The 14,673-nt window shown below is 43.5% G+C and overlaps 1 protein-coding gene across 1 annotated transcript; it reads right to left on the bottom strand.

Moving 5' to 3' along the window:
- Positions 1–735: 735 nt before the first annotated feature.
- On the bottom strand, positions 736–14,489 carry LOC130186922 (huntingtin-interacting protein 1-related protein-like). Its single transcript, XM_056404271.1, has 33 exons — positions 14,398–14,489; positions 14,018–14,081; positions 13,490–13,632; positions 13,329–13,385; positions 13,042–13,122; positions 12,887–12,963; positions 12,728–12,789; positions 11,679–11,819; positions 11,503–11,560; positions 10,826–10,901; positions 10,572–10,709; positions 10,359–10,481; positions 9,620–9,803; positions 9,443–9,531; positions 9,189–9,305; positions 8,981–9,082; positions 8,317–8,511; positions 8,089–8,199; positions 7,798–7,992; positions 7,550–7,697; positions 6,763–6,849; positions 5,528–5,635; positions 5,298–5,434; positions 4,493–4,603; positions 4,312–4,370; positions 4,188–4,218; positions 4,024–4,086; positions 3,302–3,402; positions 3,090–3,195; positions 2,416–2,539; positions 2,178–2,239; positions 1,452–2,072; positions 736–1,361 (listed from the first exon to the last, which is right to left on the bottom strand). Exons 1-33 carry the CDS (start codon positions 14,476–14,478, stop codon positions 1,326–1,328), a joined length of 3,888 nt encoding a protein of 1,295 aa, XP_056260246.1. The 5' UTR covers positions 14,479–14,489; the 3' UTR covers positions 736–1,325.
- Positions 14,490–14,673: the final 184 nt, after the last annotated feature.

Here is a 14,673-nt window from a genome sequence, read left to right as displayed (position 1 = left end):
AAAGAGGGAAATCTAATGAGGAATGGGAAAATTTATGTAAACAACAATGGAAAACATCATTAGATTTGTAGGAAAAAGGATCATCGGGTTCTTCATTATGCACAATAGTCCAGTTTTCCAATATTAAGCCCATTCTGACAGAAAGTTCATAAACTTTTGTGAAAAGTTTTCATTTAAATTTGAGACCCTGTGTTATCCTCAGTGCTGCTGGAAGAAAAGCTGTTACCAGAAAGAGGCTAAACCCAGAAAAACCTCAGAGAGATGACTGGACTGACTTCATCTACGATGTCCTGAAAATGAAAAGAACTTTTTCTTTCAGACTGCAAAAAGACAAGTTTTTAAAGATATAGGGACATTAAATCTTTTACATTACACAGCAACATCCATCAAGTGTTTGATGCAATCTTTGTCTGTTTGTTTTTTTTTTATCTTCCTTATTTTTATATTTCATAACATTGAAATTAAATGTAATCCTCATTAGGCTGAAATGTGAGATCTCAACATTAGTAGGGGGAGTCTATGCTTTTATTTTGAAGGAAATGCTATCCAATTCCGGTATTTTTCAACCTCCCTATTTCTAACTTGACACACCTCTTCCTCCTCGTTCCCAATGGGACTCTACAGTGGCCACTTCCATGGTGGTGAGATTGCAGTTTGTATTGCGCATGACAGAAATAACCGACGGATGAGGTCGCTGTGAGAATTTATTACAGCATGAAGAAACCTCCACTTGTTTCCGACTGACACACTTCAGCTGGAGCTGCGGGCCTGTAACACAACACCTGTCCTCCGCCGCTGTAACAGCTGACATGGAGCATGGGGCAGGAATATCAAACAGTATATCACAGCTGTAAATCAGATTTAATGATTTACAAAATTATGTTTAAATGAGTCATCCCCAGATAGTAAAAAGATGGTACGATTACACAGAAATAATTCACTAACTTCATTATCAAACCCTTAAGATGTCTTTATATGTGCTTGAATGAGGGGATAATGACAGAAGTAAATTTATATCTGAAATATAATTTATTTTCCAGCAAATTCAAAAAGAGAGGAAGTTGAAAAACGACAAAAAGGTTTAGCCATTTGAGATTTTATCAAGGAGGCGTCTGATTGGTCCAAACACACATCTATAGAGTCATGAAGTAGAAGGTCAGTTAGAAAATAAAATATAATATTGTGGTATAAATTGCACATTTTCAGTATAAGTCATACGGCCTTTAAACTGCTGTAACGTTTTACACAGAGATAAAATGGTTAAAATCAATATATTAAAAGGACATTTACTCTTGAATCTTCACGTTTTCTTTTTCAGTCACACTTCAGGACTCTCCTGTTCCAGCCTCACCTCGTTTGAACTGTAATTAGAAAAACAAACAGACTCATGTTTACGTCATCTACTCAGATTATTCACATGAGAGATGAATATAAAAACTTCCAGCACTTACCGCGTTCTTCAGCAGGTTTCCGGATTTGGTAAAGATGTTTGATCTCCTGGAGGCCGGCTTGGTGACCTCGCTGCTCTGAGGGGTCGTCTGAGGCTGGGAGGGGCCGGAGGGTGTGTGTGACGACGGCTGAGGCGCCGAATAAGTCTGAGGTTTTACGTAGCTTTGCGTTGGGTTTGGTGTGAAGGGCTGAGACGGGATGTAGGGCTGGGAGGGGGTGTATGTTTGGGAGGGGGTGTATGTTTGAGGGGGGGTGTATGTTTGAGGGGGGGTGTATGTTTGAGGGGGGGTGTATGTTTGAGAGGGGGTGTATGTTTGAGGGGGGGTGTAGGTTTGAGAGGGGGTGTAGGTGTTAGTTGGTGTGTAGGACTGAGGCAGTGAGACGGGTTGTGTTTGAGCCGGAGCGAACGGATTGGTCGACGCGAAGCTCTGAATGTTCAGGTAAGGCTGAGGCAGGGGCTCGGAGGAGTCGAGCAGGGTGGGCGGCGGCGGCGGAGGGAAGCTGTCAGGCGCCTCCTCTGCGTCGTCGCCCTCAGAGACGCCGATCTCGTAGTGCCTCTTCCTCAGCTCCCCCAGACGGACGCGCTCCTGCTCCAGCTCGCTCTCCAGCTGCAGCACCTTCACCTGCGGGATTCAGAGAGCAGAGCGTCCTCCGTCAGCCGCAGACGATCAAATCAAACCAACTGCACTAAGAGGAGACGGGGAATGTGCGGACATCATGAGCCTCACCTGAGCTTCCATTTCCTCTTTTTTCAGCTTGATCAGCGACATGCCAGAGAAGTCCATCACACCTGTGAAGACATCAGAGTTAAAGCTGCTAGAATCAATATTTGTATTCAGGTCCAGAGCGACCAAGTGACTTTTAATATTCATGTTCTCCAGAGGATCAATCCCCGACTTTTCTTTGAGCCAAACTATTTATTGAAATGGATTTGATGATCTTTGGTTCAGACGTTCATCCTCTCACCGTGGTCAGAGATCTGCTTCTGCCCGTGTTTGGTGGAGGTGACGACCACGGCGGCCATGTCGTTTACATGTCGCGATGCGTGCTGCAGCGTGTTCAGCTTCCTGTTGTTGCGGTCGGCCTTCACCTGAAAGGACAATGAATCTCATCAGCAACTGTAGAGACAACAAAAACAACAAGTCTTTCCAGAAACGGTCCCTGTTACACTCCACAGTCCACATGGGAACATTTTTCTTTATTGCACCTATTTCTGAAAGAGGAAATAGTCCCATTGAAAACTGTAGACAGGTGAAGCGAGCAGGTGGAGGTGGAGCTCGTTTTATCTGCAGTTAGCAAGTTAGCTGAGAGTCGTCCCCTCCAAAGAGGCGATTGTGCGATGATTCATGGGAAAGAAGAAAATCTGCTTCTCTCTGATCTTTGCTCAAACAAGTTACTGACATGAAAACATCTCAGAAGTTTGGAGACATTTTCTCTCTGGTGGAAACTGATAACACCTGATACACACCTGAAATGTGACATGGGTTCACAAATCAGAATCTGAGACGTAAGAAACTATTGTCTCAAATAAACGTATTGATCTCCCTCCAAAGCTGAGCAGAAGTGTAGAGGAGTATAAAATGGAAATGTGCAAGTTAAAACGTTGCAGCCTGAGTGTTCACTGTGAGGTGAGTTTGTACCTTTGAGGCAGCGACCAGCTGGGCGGTGCTCGCGGCGATCTCGTGTGAGCAGGCGATGAGCTCCTCGTACGTACCGTTGTCACCCACGACCCTGTCGGCTGAGTCTCTGACGGCAAACACATAAACGCACGAATACAAGTTCATGATACAGTCTGACATTCAGTACGACTGTAATAACGGACGTGTTTGCACCGATGGTTGTTGGCACCTACAGCAGCTGTGTGGCGCCCCAGCCCACGGCCTTCGAGGCAGAGATGAGTCCTTCTGTCCAGCGGGAGTTTTTGGCATAAAATTCTGTGACAGACGCGGCTCCCTGCAGAAACAACGATCACTAACACATCACTATCATAGAATGAAATTTAATACTTTTTCATGGTCACACAATTATTTATTATGTTCATGAATTTATTGACATTTATCTTACATTTTAATTTATTATATATCATTATTATTATTATAATAATTATTTTGAGTAATATAATTAATTAATTAATGTTATCTTGGCGCTATAAGCAAACAGATGAACTTTAACACATCAGAAAAGATCTATACCTTTATTTGATCAGTGCACCAGAATATTTCATACATCATTTTTCTTTTAACCGTTTCATTTAAAATGAACTCTTAAATCATCATTATTTCCACAGTGAAAAACAAAATGTGTTTAATATAATTTGAATATTTCAGATTGTTAATTGCTGGTGGAGATTTGAAGGATTTCATTCATAAAAACTGACTTTTTCCAGATTTTCTTGCAGAATAACATCATTGACTACAAGTTAAGAATTAGGTTAAATCCTTGTTTCTGATTGGTTGTTCCTGCTCTGAGCATGTACATGTGAATAAATGTGATTTCTTTTTGTATTTTCAAAGAACTGAAACTGGCTCTTAAATATTAATTCTGTGAAGGAGAAGATCTGTAGCTGTAACTCACCCTGCCTCCTTCCACGATGTCTTTCTGTAAGTCCGTGGCGGCCGTCACCAGCATGTGAACAGCCTGCAGAGGAGAGGGCGGAGCCGGAGGAAGGGAAATTGAATTGAAGTGAAAGTGGATCGTGAGTTCATAGAAAATGATTTGAAACTGGACGGAGTTTTTACCTTCATCAGGTCTGAACAGGATCCCAGGATGCTGTGATGAAACAGAGGGGAAAAAGAAATCTCAATCGATTTTCAAATAAAAAAAGTGAAGGAGAGAAAGTTTAAAAAACAGTTGGTCTCTCACCTCTGGTTGACCTCCAGCTTCACGCCGCTCCCGTCTCTCTTTGCCTGATTCATGATCTCCTGTGAAACACAAACTGAAGCATCAGCAGGTGCAGGTGTGTCCTGAGTGTGTCATGCTTCCATGTTGTGGCATAATGTGTGTGTGTGTGTGTGTGTGTGTGTGTGTGTGTGTGTGTCCTCACGTCCATTCGCAGCACAGCCTCCTCGATGGCGGTGGATGTGGCGATCATCTCTTTATCCACCATGCTGCCCAGCTCCTCTTTCAGCACATCCTGACCTTTTGGACGCAAATCCTAAACGAGACGCACAGTTACAGAGTTTCACACGTGTCTGTCACAGGAATCTATTCATTAGATGAGGACAGAGAGATGTGATATGATAGAAATGATAATTAAGTGTGTTTTATGTTTACTCTGGGGTTTGGAGATTTACTCAAAGGCCAACAACATAAACTGAGATCATAACTTTTCCACCACAGTCAGAAAAGTTTTGGCTTTTTCACATGTTTTTCTTTTTTGTCGTCTTCCTGCTTTGACGTGCTCTCGGTTACTTCCTGTTTACTGACTGTCAGTCGGAGCTTTTGACCATTAAACTCTCAATAAATAAACCCAGGAGTTTTTTTTTCTAAACATTAAATTTGAAACTTAAATTTGTTCATTTATTTGATTAATATATGATTATTTAATGTTATAGAGAATTTGAAACCGAATATTCAGGGACTTTAAAATTGGCTGTGATGTTTTTTATTTATTATTTATTATTCATTGATTTATTTTCCTGGGCTGTTGTGAACCTCAGCAGCAGATTTTATGTGTCTTGGACTTGACCCCTGCAGTGTCACGCTGAGAGGTCAAAACTCTCTTGCTATTAGCCATGCTAGCAGCGTAGCTCTGAAGGTGACAGTCTCTCATTTTAATGTTGTACAGACATTCGTGTTCCCCTGAGGATGGATTATAAGGACTTTGGTGATCCTCTGTTGTGTCCCACCTGTCCCAAAGCGAGGATGCGTTGAACAGTGTAGCGTATGGCGGAGGGGTCGGCTCTCTGTAAAGTGGCCTGAAGCTTCAGATCCTTCAGGAACTGGAGGCAGTTATTCGCACAGTCCCGGCAGCTGTCAGTTAAACCTGCACGAGACAAACAAACAGGAAGCAGTGTGTTCAGCGCTCAGTGTGTATCACCAGCAGTGACAGGTGAGAGTGTGTGTGTGCGTCTCTTACGGTCGGCCTGGTCTGTGGGAGCAGAGTGTGACGTCGCCGCTCCGTTGACGATGGTGTCGGCAGCGAGGTGAGAAAACTGAGTGACGGATCTCAACAGACCGCTGGCGTCTGAGAGGAAGAGAGGAGCGTCAGATACACTGAGCACCTGAGGGAAACACACAACGTCTCCAAACCAGAACACACACACACACACACACACACACACACACACACACACCCCTCACTACCCACCGTTCCTGTTTCCCAGGTAGACCACGTGACTCTGCTGCATTTTGTCGATAGAGGCCAGAGTGATTTCAGCTCGGTTCACCAGATAATCTGAAACACAGACACGATGTAGACGAACAACAGCAACAATGATGATGAAGACGAGGCAGGACTGAGTACAGGGGAGTTAATGGTCACATTATCTAGCATTAGCAGAGTGTGAATAATTGATAAAGAGCCTATAACACTGTATAATATAGTTATACGCAGATATAAAGACATTTTAACTGTTTATTAATGTGTGTATTAATGGACCCATATTAACAGATAATGTAGTAAAACAGTTATAATCATATAAACATACACACACAACTATATTATACTGTTATAAACCATCTGTTAAATGTTTATATGCTGCTTTTAAATGGCCAATTGTGCAAATTATTGGCCTAATTTTAATATTATAGTAGGAATATTAAATAGATCATCATTAATCATCAAAAACCATTTATTACGTTTGTACTGTGTTTTTATATAAATATTTTTCTCTTCCTCGGCTGCTGCCCAGATGTTTGACGGTTGGTCTCTTCGACTCTGGGATTGGTTGTTGTTGCCTTTATATTTGGGACTGTTGTAATTTGTGATGTGAAGTTCAATAAGTTTCAATAACACAAGTGTGTGGGAGCTGATGTTTGAATATCTGAATTCTCTGGGTTTCTGACATTTTATAAACTACATGATTATTAAAAAAAATAAATCAACAGATTATATGATGAAAATATTAGTTTTTCAAAGTGGGAAGGATTTGTACCAGGTGAGCTGATGCAGCGGACGTGTATGGGGTCGTCCAGTTTGGCCACAGCGTCCAGTATGATGCCCTCGGCCTCCACCACAGCGCACTGCAGCAGACAGAACTGCTCCTCCTGCAGCTTCTGGGACAGCTCTCCTTCACGACAGGCCTGGTGTCACACACACACAACACACACACACACACACACACACACACACACACACCCCTCACTACCCACCGTTCCTGTTTCCCAGGTAGACCACGTGACTCTGCTGCATTTTGTCGATAGAGGCCAGAGTGATTTCAGCTCGGTTCACCAGATAATCTGAAACACAGACACGATGTAGACGAACAACAGCAACAATGATGATGAAGACGAGGCAGGACTGAGTACAGGGGAGTTAATGGTCACATTATTTAGCATTAGCAGAGTGTGAATAATTGATAAAGAGCCTATAACACTGTATAATATAGTTATACGCAGATATAAAGACATTTTAACTGTTTATTAATGTGTGTATTAATGGACCCATATTAACAGATAATGTAGTAAAACAGTTATAATCATATAAACATACACACACAACTATATTATACTGTTATAAACCATCTGTTAAATGTTTATATGCTGCTTTTAAATGGCCAATTGTGCAAATTATTGGCCTAATTTTAATATTATAGTAGGAATATTAAATAGATCATGATTAATCATCAAAAACCATTTATTACGTTTGTACTGTGTTTTTATATAAATATTTTTCTCTTCCTCGGCTGCTGCCCAGATGTTTGACGGTTGGTCTCTTCGACTCTGGGATTGGTTGTTGTTGCCTTTATATTTGGGACTGTTGTAATTTGTGATGTGAAGTTCAATAAGTTTCAATAACACAAGTGTGTGGGAGCTGATGTTTGAATATCTGAATTCTCTGGGTTTCTGACATTTTATAAACTACATGATTATTAAAAAAAATAAATCAACAGATTATATGATGAAAACATTAGTTTTTCAAAGTGGGAAGGATTTGTACCAGGTGAGCTGATGCAGCGGACGTGTATGGGGTCGTCCAGTTTGGCCACAGCGTCCAGTATGATGCCCTCGGCCTCCACCACAGCGCACTGCAGCAGACAGAACTGCTCCTCCTGCAGCTTCTGGGACAGCTCTCCTTCACGACAGGCCTGGTGTCACACACACAAACACACACGAACTCATGAGTAACTAACTAACTGCTAAGAAGTTCAAACAGCTTCTCTACACAGTGTGAAACACAGACTCCACCTGCTGCTGTAACTGGGCGTGCAGGCTTCCCAGCTCCATGCTGCTCCGCTGCCTCTCCTGCTCCAGGGAGCTCTGCTGGAGCTGAGCTTGTTGTCTGAGGGAGTTCAGCTCCGCCTCCTGGTCCCTCATCGAGCGGAGCAGCACCTCCCTCTCCGCCTGCAGCCCCGACAGCGTGCTGCTCAGCTGGGTACCACTCTGAGGATCGAAACGTGCACAGGTGGCGTTACCGCTGATGCTTCATCTCATGTAAAAGAGGACGTGATGAAAGATGTGAGGCAAGTTTTCTGCTACCATTTCTTTGCTCTGCAGGGCGCTGTTTGCACGTGCCAGCTCTGCTCGTGTTGAGTCCAGCTCTCGTCTCAGTCTGTCAATCTCTAACTTCTGCTCTGCGTTGATGGCAAGCTGCAAAACACAGACACCAACAGGCATTAAAAACAGATATATATAAAACTTTGTACAGCACTTTTCAAGCAAAGAGCGGAGCTTCACACGCTCAGTCGTCCGTCCGTCCGTCCTCACCTGCTGCTGCAGCTGAGCCCTCAGCGCCTCCAGCTCCCTGTTGTACCTGTCTCTCTCCAGGTCCAGGGAGCTGTGCTGCTGCTGCGCCTGTTGTCTGAGCGAGGACAGCTCTGCGTCTCTCTCCCTGGCCGAACGCAGCAGCACGTCCCGCTCCGCCTGCAGAGCTGCCAGGCTGCTGCTCGCCTGAGATCCCTCCTGCGGATAAACGACACAGGAAGGTGGATGTAATTAAACATCAGGCCTCTGGATGAGAGGATCTGATAAACTGAGCAACAAGCAAACAGAAAAAACAAGAGGGAATATTTTGAGCTGAATATCCTGGAGGATAAGACGCTCTTCATATCACACCATGATGGTTTCAAATGGACTAATGAGTCTGATAAAAACAGGATGAATAGGACATGAAATATAAATTATATCCACTTTCATTTCATTATTTGATCTTCATGAAACATTCCCCAGAGTGTTGGGTCAAAATTTGAATGAACCAGTGTCAAGTAATTAAATAAAAGGCTTACATACAAACATTTCTGAAACATACTCAGGGCCCCGGAGCATTTAGTGACTTGAACACAAGAAGTAAAACTTTGAATTGAATTCTGTATCCGACTGGAAGCCTGTAAAACCTGAGAGCTGGAGGAACCAGTCAGTCTCAGTCTCTCACCATCTCCTTGTTTTCCAGAGCGCCGCGGAGGAGAGCCAGCTCCGCTCTCTGCTCCAGCAGCTCTTTGCTGAGGCGGTCGGCCTCCTGCTGCTGCTGACTCACCTGATTGGAGGGAGAGAGAGAGAGAGGGAGAGAGAGAGAGATTCAGTGCTTGTGAGAGTCTCATGACGACATCAGGTAAGTTGTCTGAGCTGCACTGAGCTCTCACCGCGTTTCTTCTCTCCTGTCGTAGATGTTCCAGCTCACTCTCCAGCTGTCTTCTGGCTCTCAGCAAATCGTCTTGGTCTTGTTTTGAATGGGACAGCAGCCTCACCGTGTCTGCGTTCTGCTCACACACACACACACACACACACACACACACACACACACACACACACACACACACACACACACACACGACAACAGGGTTGCACAACTCCGGACTGAACCTGTGGCTCGTATTGATCTTCTCGTTCAGTTTACCTTCTTCATCAGGTCGGCGTGACTGGTCACCAGCTCCGCGTGTCTCTCCTTGAGCTGACTGAAACGAAGCTCTGCAGCCTGAGCTCGACCTGTGCAGATGTGACAGGATGAAGAGGGAGATGAGGATGAAGAGGTTCAGCTGCATGCACGCGGCTCATTCACCAACTCTACACTCACCATCTGCCTCCTTGAATCCGATCTGGGCCCCGACGTTGGCGACGTTGGCGCTCCGTAAAGAGTCCACCTCCATCCGCAGGTGCTCGTTCTCCACCATCGCCATCTGTTTGTGGGTGCGCTGCTCCTCGACCTCGGACTCCAGGCGGTTCACCTGAGCCTTTAACTCCGTCACACACCTCTGAGCCTGAGGACAGGAGGGACAAGGGGCTGAAGAAATGTGCAGTAAAGCGACAGGAAGCGGAGAAAAAGTCCTGTGTGTTTTAGTGTTTTAACAACAGAGAGAAATTGGTCGTAGCAGTTTGACCTGATTATCAGCTGGAGGAGCAGCAGCGGAAAAAATCTGACTCCTATATAAATATTCACATTTTCCATTAAACAAATTAAATTGCCTTTATTAATAATCTTAGAGATGAGGACAATGGGGTTGTTCTTTTTTTATCCATGTTGATATTCTGTAATTGATTTTTCTTGCTGTTCTTATTATCATTATAATTATCATTGTTTAGTAATTGTCCTTTGTTCTGTGATGTTTCTTCTTCATTGCCTGATTGTGGACGGATCTGGGAGGACTCCAGATGTGTTCACATTCTTGACGTAATATACTTTGCATATGATTCATCCCTCCAGTTATATGTCATTTTTATTTTACATTTTAGATAGAAAGAGAAATAAGATGTTCCTTAGAGCTGCGGAACCATCGGACCATCCACTAACACCAACAACAAGCCGCACAGTTCACCTCGGTCTTGATGAGCTGCAGCTCCGGTTTCAGCACCTCCAGCTCCCTCCTCATGCTCTCGCTCTCCGTCTCTCTGTGCTCCAGCGGAGCGTCAGCAGCTCCCATCTGGCTGAGCAGATAGTACTGCCGCGACAACAACAACCAAAATACAATATCAGCCACAGATACCAGACGTTTACAATCATTCATCTTTTGACTTGCATGTAAACACACCTGTGGCATCTGCGCTGCTTCCCTGAACTCCGGCTGCGGCTCCGCCTCCTCTTCCTCGTGACGCTCCTCGTTCGGCATCACCACCACCGGCTTTTTATACTCCGCCAAGGCGGCGGCTCGGAGGAAGTTCGGAGGAGCCTGCAGGGTGATAACAAACAGAACACACACATGCATGACTGAGATCATCATCATCAACAACAACAACAACAACAACAGATTTGTGAACATGTGGGAACTCCCGCCCTGTTGCTTACATCTGGGAGATCTGGGATCTGGATGATGCTTTTAAAGAACTCCATCTCTCTGGCTCTGTCGAAGAACTGAGTGAGGCTGCGGACCAGAACACAGAGCTCATTAGAGACAGACAAGAGCGTTGATGCCTAATTATACTAATAACACTCTGTGATTATGTGGAGTTAATCACACAGTCGGGAGGTGGATCTGCTGTATGTCTCCAGTGTTGTTTAGATAGAAGACAGAGATGTGAGAGCTGGTTCTCTTCCTCTGAGTGAGACACATTTTCTTCTGCACTGTACAAACTATAACTGTGATATAAGAGAGTTCATTTCCCTGAAACATTCTGATGTGCAGACGATCAAAAACCGTTTCATTTTGATGCGTTTAAGTTTTTCTAATTTGTCTCAGACTCCTGGGAAAGAAGGAGAGAAGGATGATTTAATGAGTATTTATTCTGATTTCTTCAGTTCTATATAATTTATGTCTGTGTCACTGATTTATGAATTCTATTGTTGAGAATCATGATCTGAAGATTTGACTGTGAAAGATGTTTAAGTTGCTTCTCCTGTTTGGAAACGTACACGCAGCACTCTGGTCCCGGCTTGTATGAAGGTATGGTGTCTAATGACACAATAATACAAATATTATTGCAAATATTATTATTCATTCATTCATTCATTCATTAATAACCTACCTCGTAAACAAATCACGGAACCGCTCTCGGTGTCCAAGGAGAACATCTGGAGCGATGCCTGTGAAGCAGAGACACACACAGTAATGTTTTACTGTGTGTGTGTGTGTGTGTGTGTGTGTGTGTGTGTGTGTGTGTGTGTGTGTGTGTGCGTGTGTGTGTGTGTGTGTGACACTCACGGCTGTGCAGCTTGAACATCAACAGGACGGAGAAGTGGTAGAGAAAGCTGCAGTCCAGTATGAGGGGGATCAGAGGGGTCAGTCTGCACTGTCCCGCCGGGGTCGTAGATTTTGCCCCGTTGGCGTCGAGCTGACGCAGAACTTCAAGAAAAACACAAATGAGAGGAGAAGTCAGGATGTGATCTGAAGTTTTCTTATTGATAATGAATCCAATTAAATCCTAGAACACGTATCTTGTGGGTATATTATTCCTCTGAGCCGTGGAGCTCTAATTTAATAATTAATTTCACACCATCCTGCTGCTGGAAACAATTTAACTATTTCCTTAATATTTTTTATTTTCTGCTGAATTTAACTTTCAGATCTTCCACAGCTTTTGTTTCTGAAGTTTCCTGTTTTCATGCCCTTAAACTGTGGAACAGCTTCCAACACCTCCGGGTGTGTTTAGAAATTGATTCAAGATGTATATTTAAAGCTTTTTAGATAAACCAACCTCAGCGCTTCAATTTCCATCTTTGCTATTTATTTATAATTTTATTCCCGCTGTTGAAAACAGTAAAATAAAGTATTAAAATGACACGAGTAGTTGTGTCATTTTAAACTTTATTATTTGTATTTTAACCATGTTTTTTAAAGCACACTGGGCTGTATAAATATAGTCTTCCTCATCACTCCTACTAGAGCACCAATTGTGTATTAATCCACCACTGGAAATAGTCCCGCCCCCCAAAACAAATGTGCTATTTCCTCCTGTTTGAATAACATTTGCTAAAAACTACAGCACCCAGCAGTTTTTAATGTAATAATTCATTAATCACCTTCTTTAAAAACATAAATCTATATGTTTGTGACCCTTTTTTTAAAAGATTTACATCTTCAGCAGGAACTAATGCGCATGAGGCAAAGAGCCACAGACATGGGGGAGAATTCAGAGCGTAGGGAGAGAGTTTTGTGACAAAGTACAGCATCTCTGCAGCCACATCCTTTAGGAGTGAACTCATTATAAACCGATTACCTGTCTCCGTTACGCTATGAACTAACGGACCAACCTGTCTCTGCCATCTTCAGCCCGGCGTCCATGTATTCCAACAGCTCCTGCGTCATATCCAACCTACGGTTTATTAAGAACCATGTGTAAGAACCACAGTTAACCACACATTTAATGAGAAACACAGAATATAGTTGTGAGTTCAGAGAATGAAACTTACACTCTGGTCATGTCGCTTCCTGCTTCCCTGTCCAAAGTCTCATCACTGGCCTCCAGGTTTCCCGGGATCACCTTGTGCTGTGGAGGAGGAGGTTTTCTGTCATCAAATCATTCATATCGTTTTATAAACCATGCCACAAATAGAAGAGTCTTTACCTTTGCGTGAAACTCCATTTTGAGGCAGAGGAATTTGGCCGACAAGGCGACAATGTGGCCGTATCGATCATGCAAGTTTCCCTGGAAAAAGAATAAGGATTTATTAGATTATATTAGACTTTATTGACCCACAGTTTGGACGCTCAGTCAAACAGCTCACAGCACACAACATATGACACACACACACACACACACACACACACACACACACAAACACCTGAGACAAACTCTCCACTTGAATTCTCTAGTTTAAATACACGTTGTATCTTCATCACGGTGCCACTCACCCAGAGGACGCCCATGTCTTTCACGTTGCGACAGCGTCTGTGAGAATCTGCCACAGCCTGTAGGTCAGACGGAGAGGGGGTGGGGGGGATTACACACCATCACTGTGAGCGGGAAATGTGGAGGAGGAGGAAAAATACAAGAGGAAGACGGAGGAACTCACATTTCTGTGTCCGTCCCTGAGCAGCTTGTGCAGCAGGTAGCAGAACTTCCAGCTGATCATGGAGTTGCTGGACAGAGGCAGGTTCAGGATGTAGGACCAGAAGGTGGAGGCTCCGCCCTCCTTATGACTCCCCATGATGATGTCAGCACAGCTGTCAAGGAAAACTCCAAAACACTAAAGCACAAGGGGAACTGTGGTATAAACAGACCATAATATTTCTTACTGATTTCTTTAGGATCACTTGTGTCTTTAAACGCACCTTGGCGATGTTATTAATAAAGAAATATGACTTTTATCCTGTTAGCAGTGTGGCTGTTTATTATCATTATTATTGATGGTTATGATAATAATAATAATAATAATAAGTTGTTGTTGTTGTTGTTATTTGCCACCAGCATGTAAACATTGTGACAGTGAGCATTTCTCTTTAAGCACAAGCTCACAAAGCGCCAGCATGGCTGTAGACTCGTCAAGCTTGAATTAATTGACTAATTAAGCGCTGATGGGTGTAATTAATAAAAAGGATACTGCGCACATATTTCTCTTTGGGCGGTGTTTCAGCCGAGGTGAGAGTTTTGCTGATGTTGTGGAGCTGAAAGGAAAGAGACAACAGCCATGAGGACACAGATACAAGTCAACTTCAGGCTGCCGCTCGCGGAAACAGATCAGACCTGAAGATAAAGAGTTGGATTTATTCCGGCCGAGAGATTAAAGCTTTACTGCAAGTTCATCAACATTAACATTGATTCTTTTACGAGGAATATTTGGTTTTTGTTGGTTTTACATTAAAAAAAAAATTAAAAGTCATCAAATGTTTCCTGTGAAAATGTGGGATCTGGGTGAACACAGCAACTTCCACTGGTATAAAACTTATTTTTTGTCTCTTTAAAAGAAAATAAATGACCGACCTGTTGTTTGGCAAACTGCTCCTTCTCCGCAGCCAAAGCTTTTTCCGTCTTATTGTCACTCTTGTTCTTCGTTTTGCTCATCGTGGTGTCTTGTCTCCACACGAACTACAAGTCAAACCCGCAGCGGCCGCGCTCCAGGTTTCAGCTCCTCACCTGAGCCTCTTTAAAACAATAGGTGCGTCAGAGGCGCCGCGCGCATGTCAACAATAATACGTCTACTTCGGATTCAACACACCAGATTCTGAACAGAGCTGATTAACGAGCAAGTGAAGCCGT

This window comes from Seriola aureovittata, chromosome 18 (assembly GCF_021018895.1).
Source record: "Seriola aureovittata isolate HTS-2021-v1 ecotype China chromosome 18, ASM2101889v1, whole genome shotgun sequence".
Taxonomy (NCBI): Eukaryota; Metazoa; Chordata; class Actinopteri; order Carangiformes; family Carangidae; genus Seriola; species Seriola aureovittata.
Note: the sequence above shows the minus strand (reverse complement) of the source record. Positions and strands in the feature narration are given on the sequence as shown.

Coding starts and splice junctions, on each gene's coding strand:
- LOC130186922 (XM_056404271.1), bottom strand. CDS start 14,478: ATGAGCAAAACGAAGAACAAGAGTGACAATAAGACGGAAAAAGCTTTG. Junction 6,850..7,549: donor CCGCTGCATCAGCTCACCTG/GTACAAATCCTT, acceptor TCTGTGTTTCAG/ATTATCTGGTGAACCGAGCT. Junction 5,636..6,762: donor CTACCTGGGAAACAGGAACG/GTGGGTAGTGAG, acceptor TCTTCCTCTCAG/ACGCCAGCGGTCTGTTGAGA.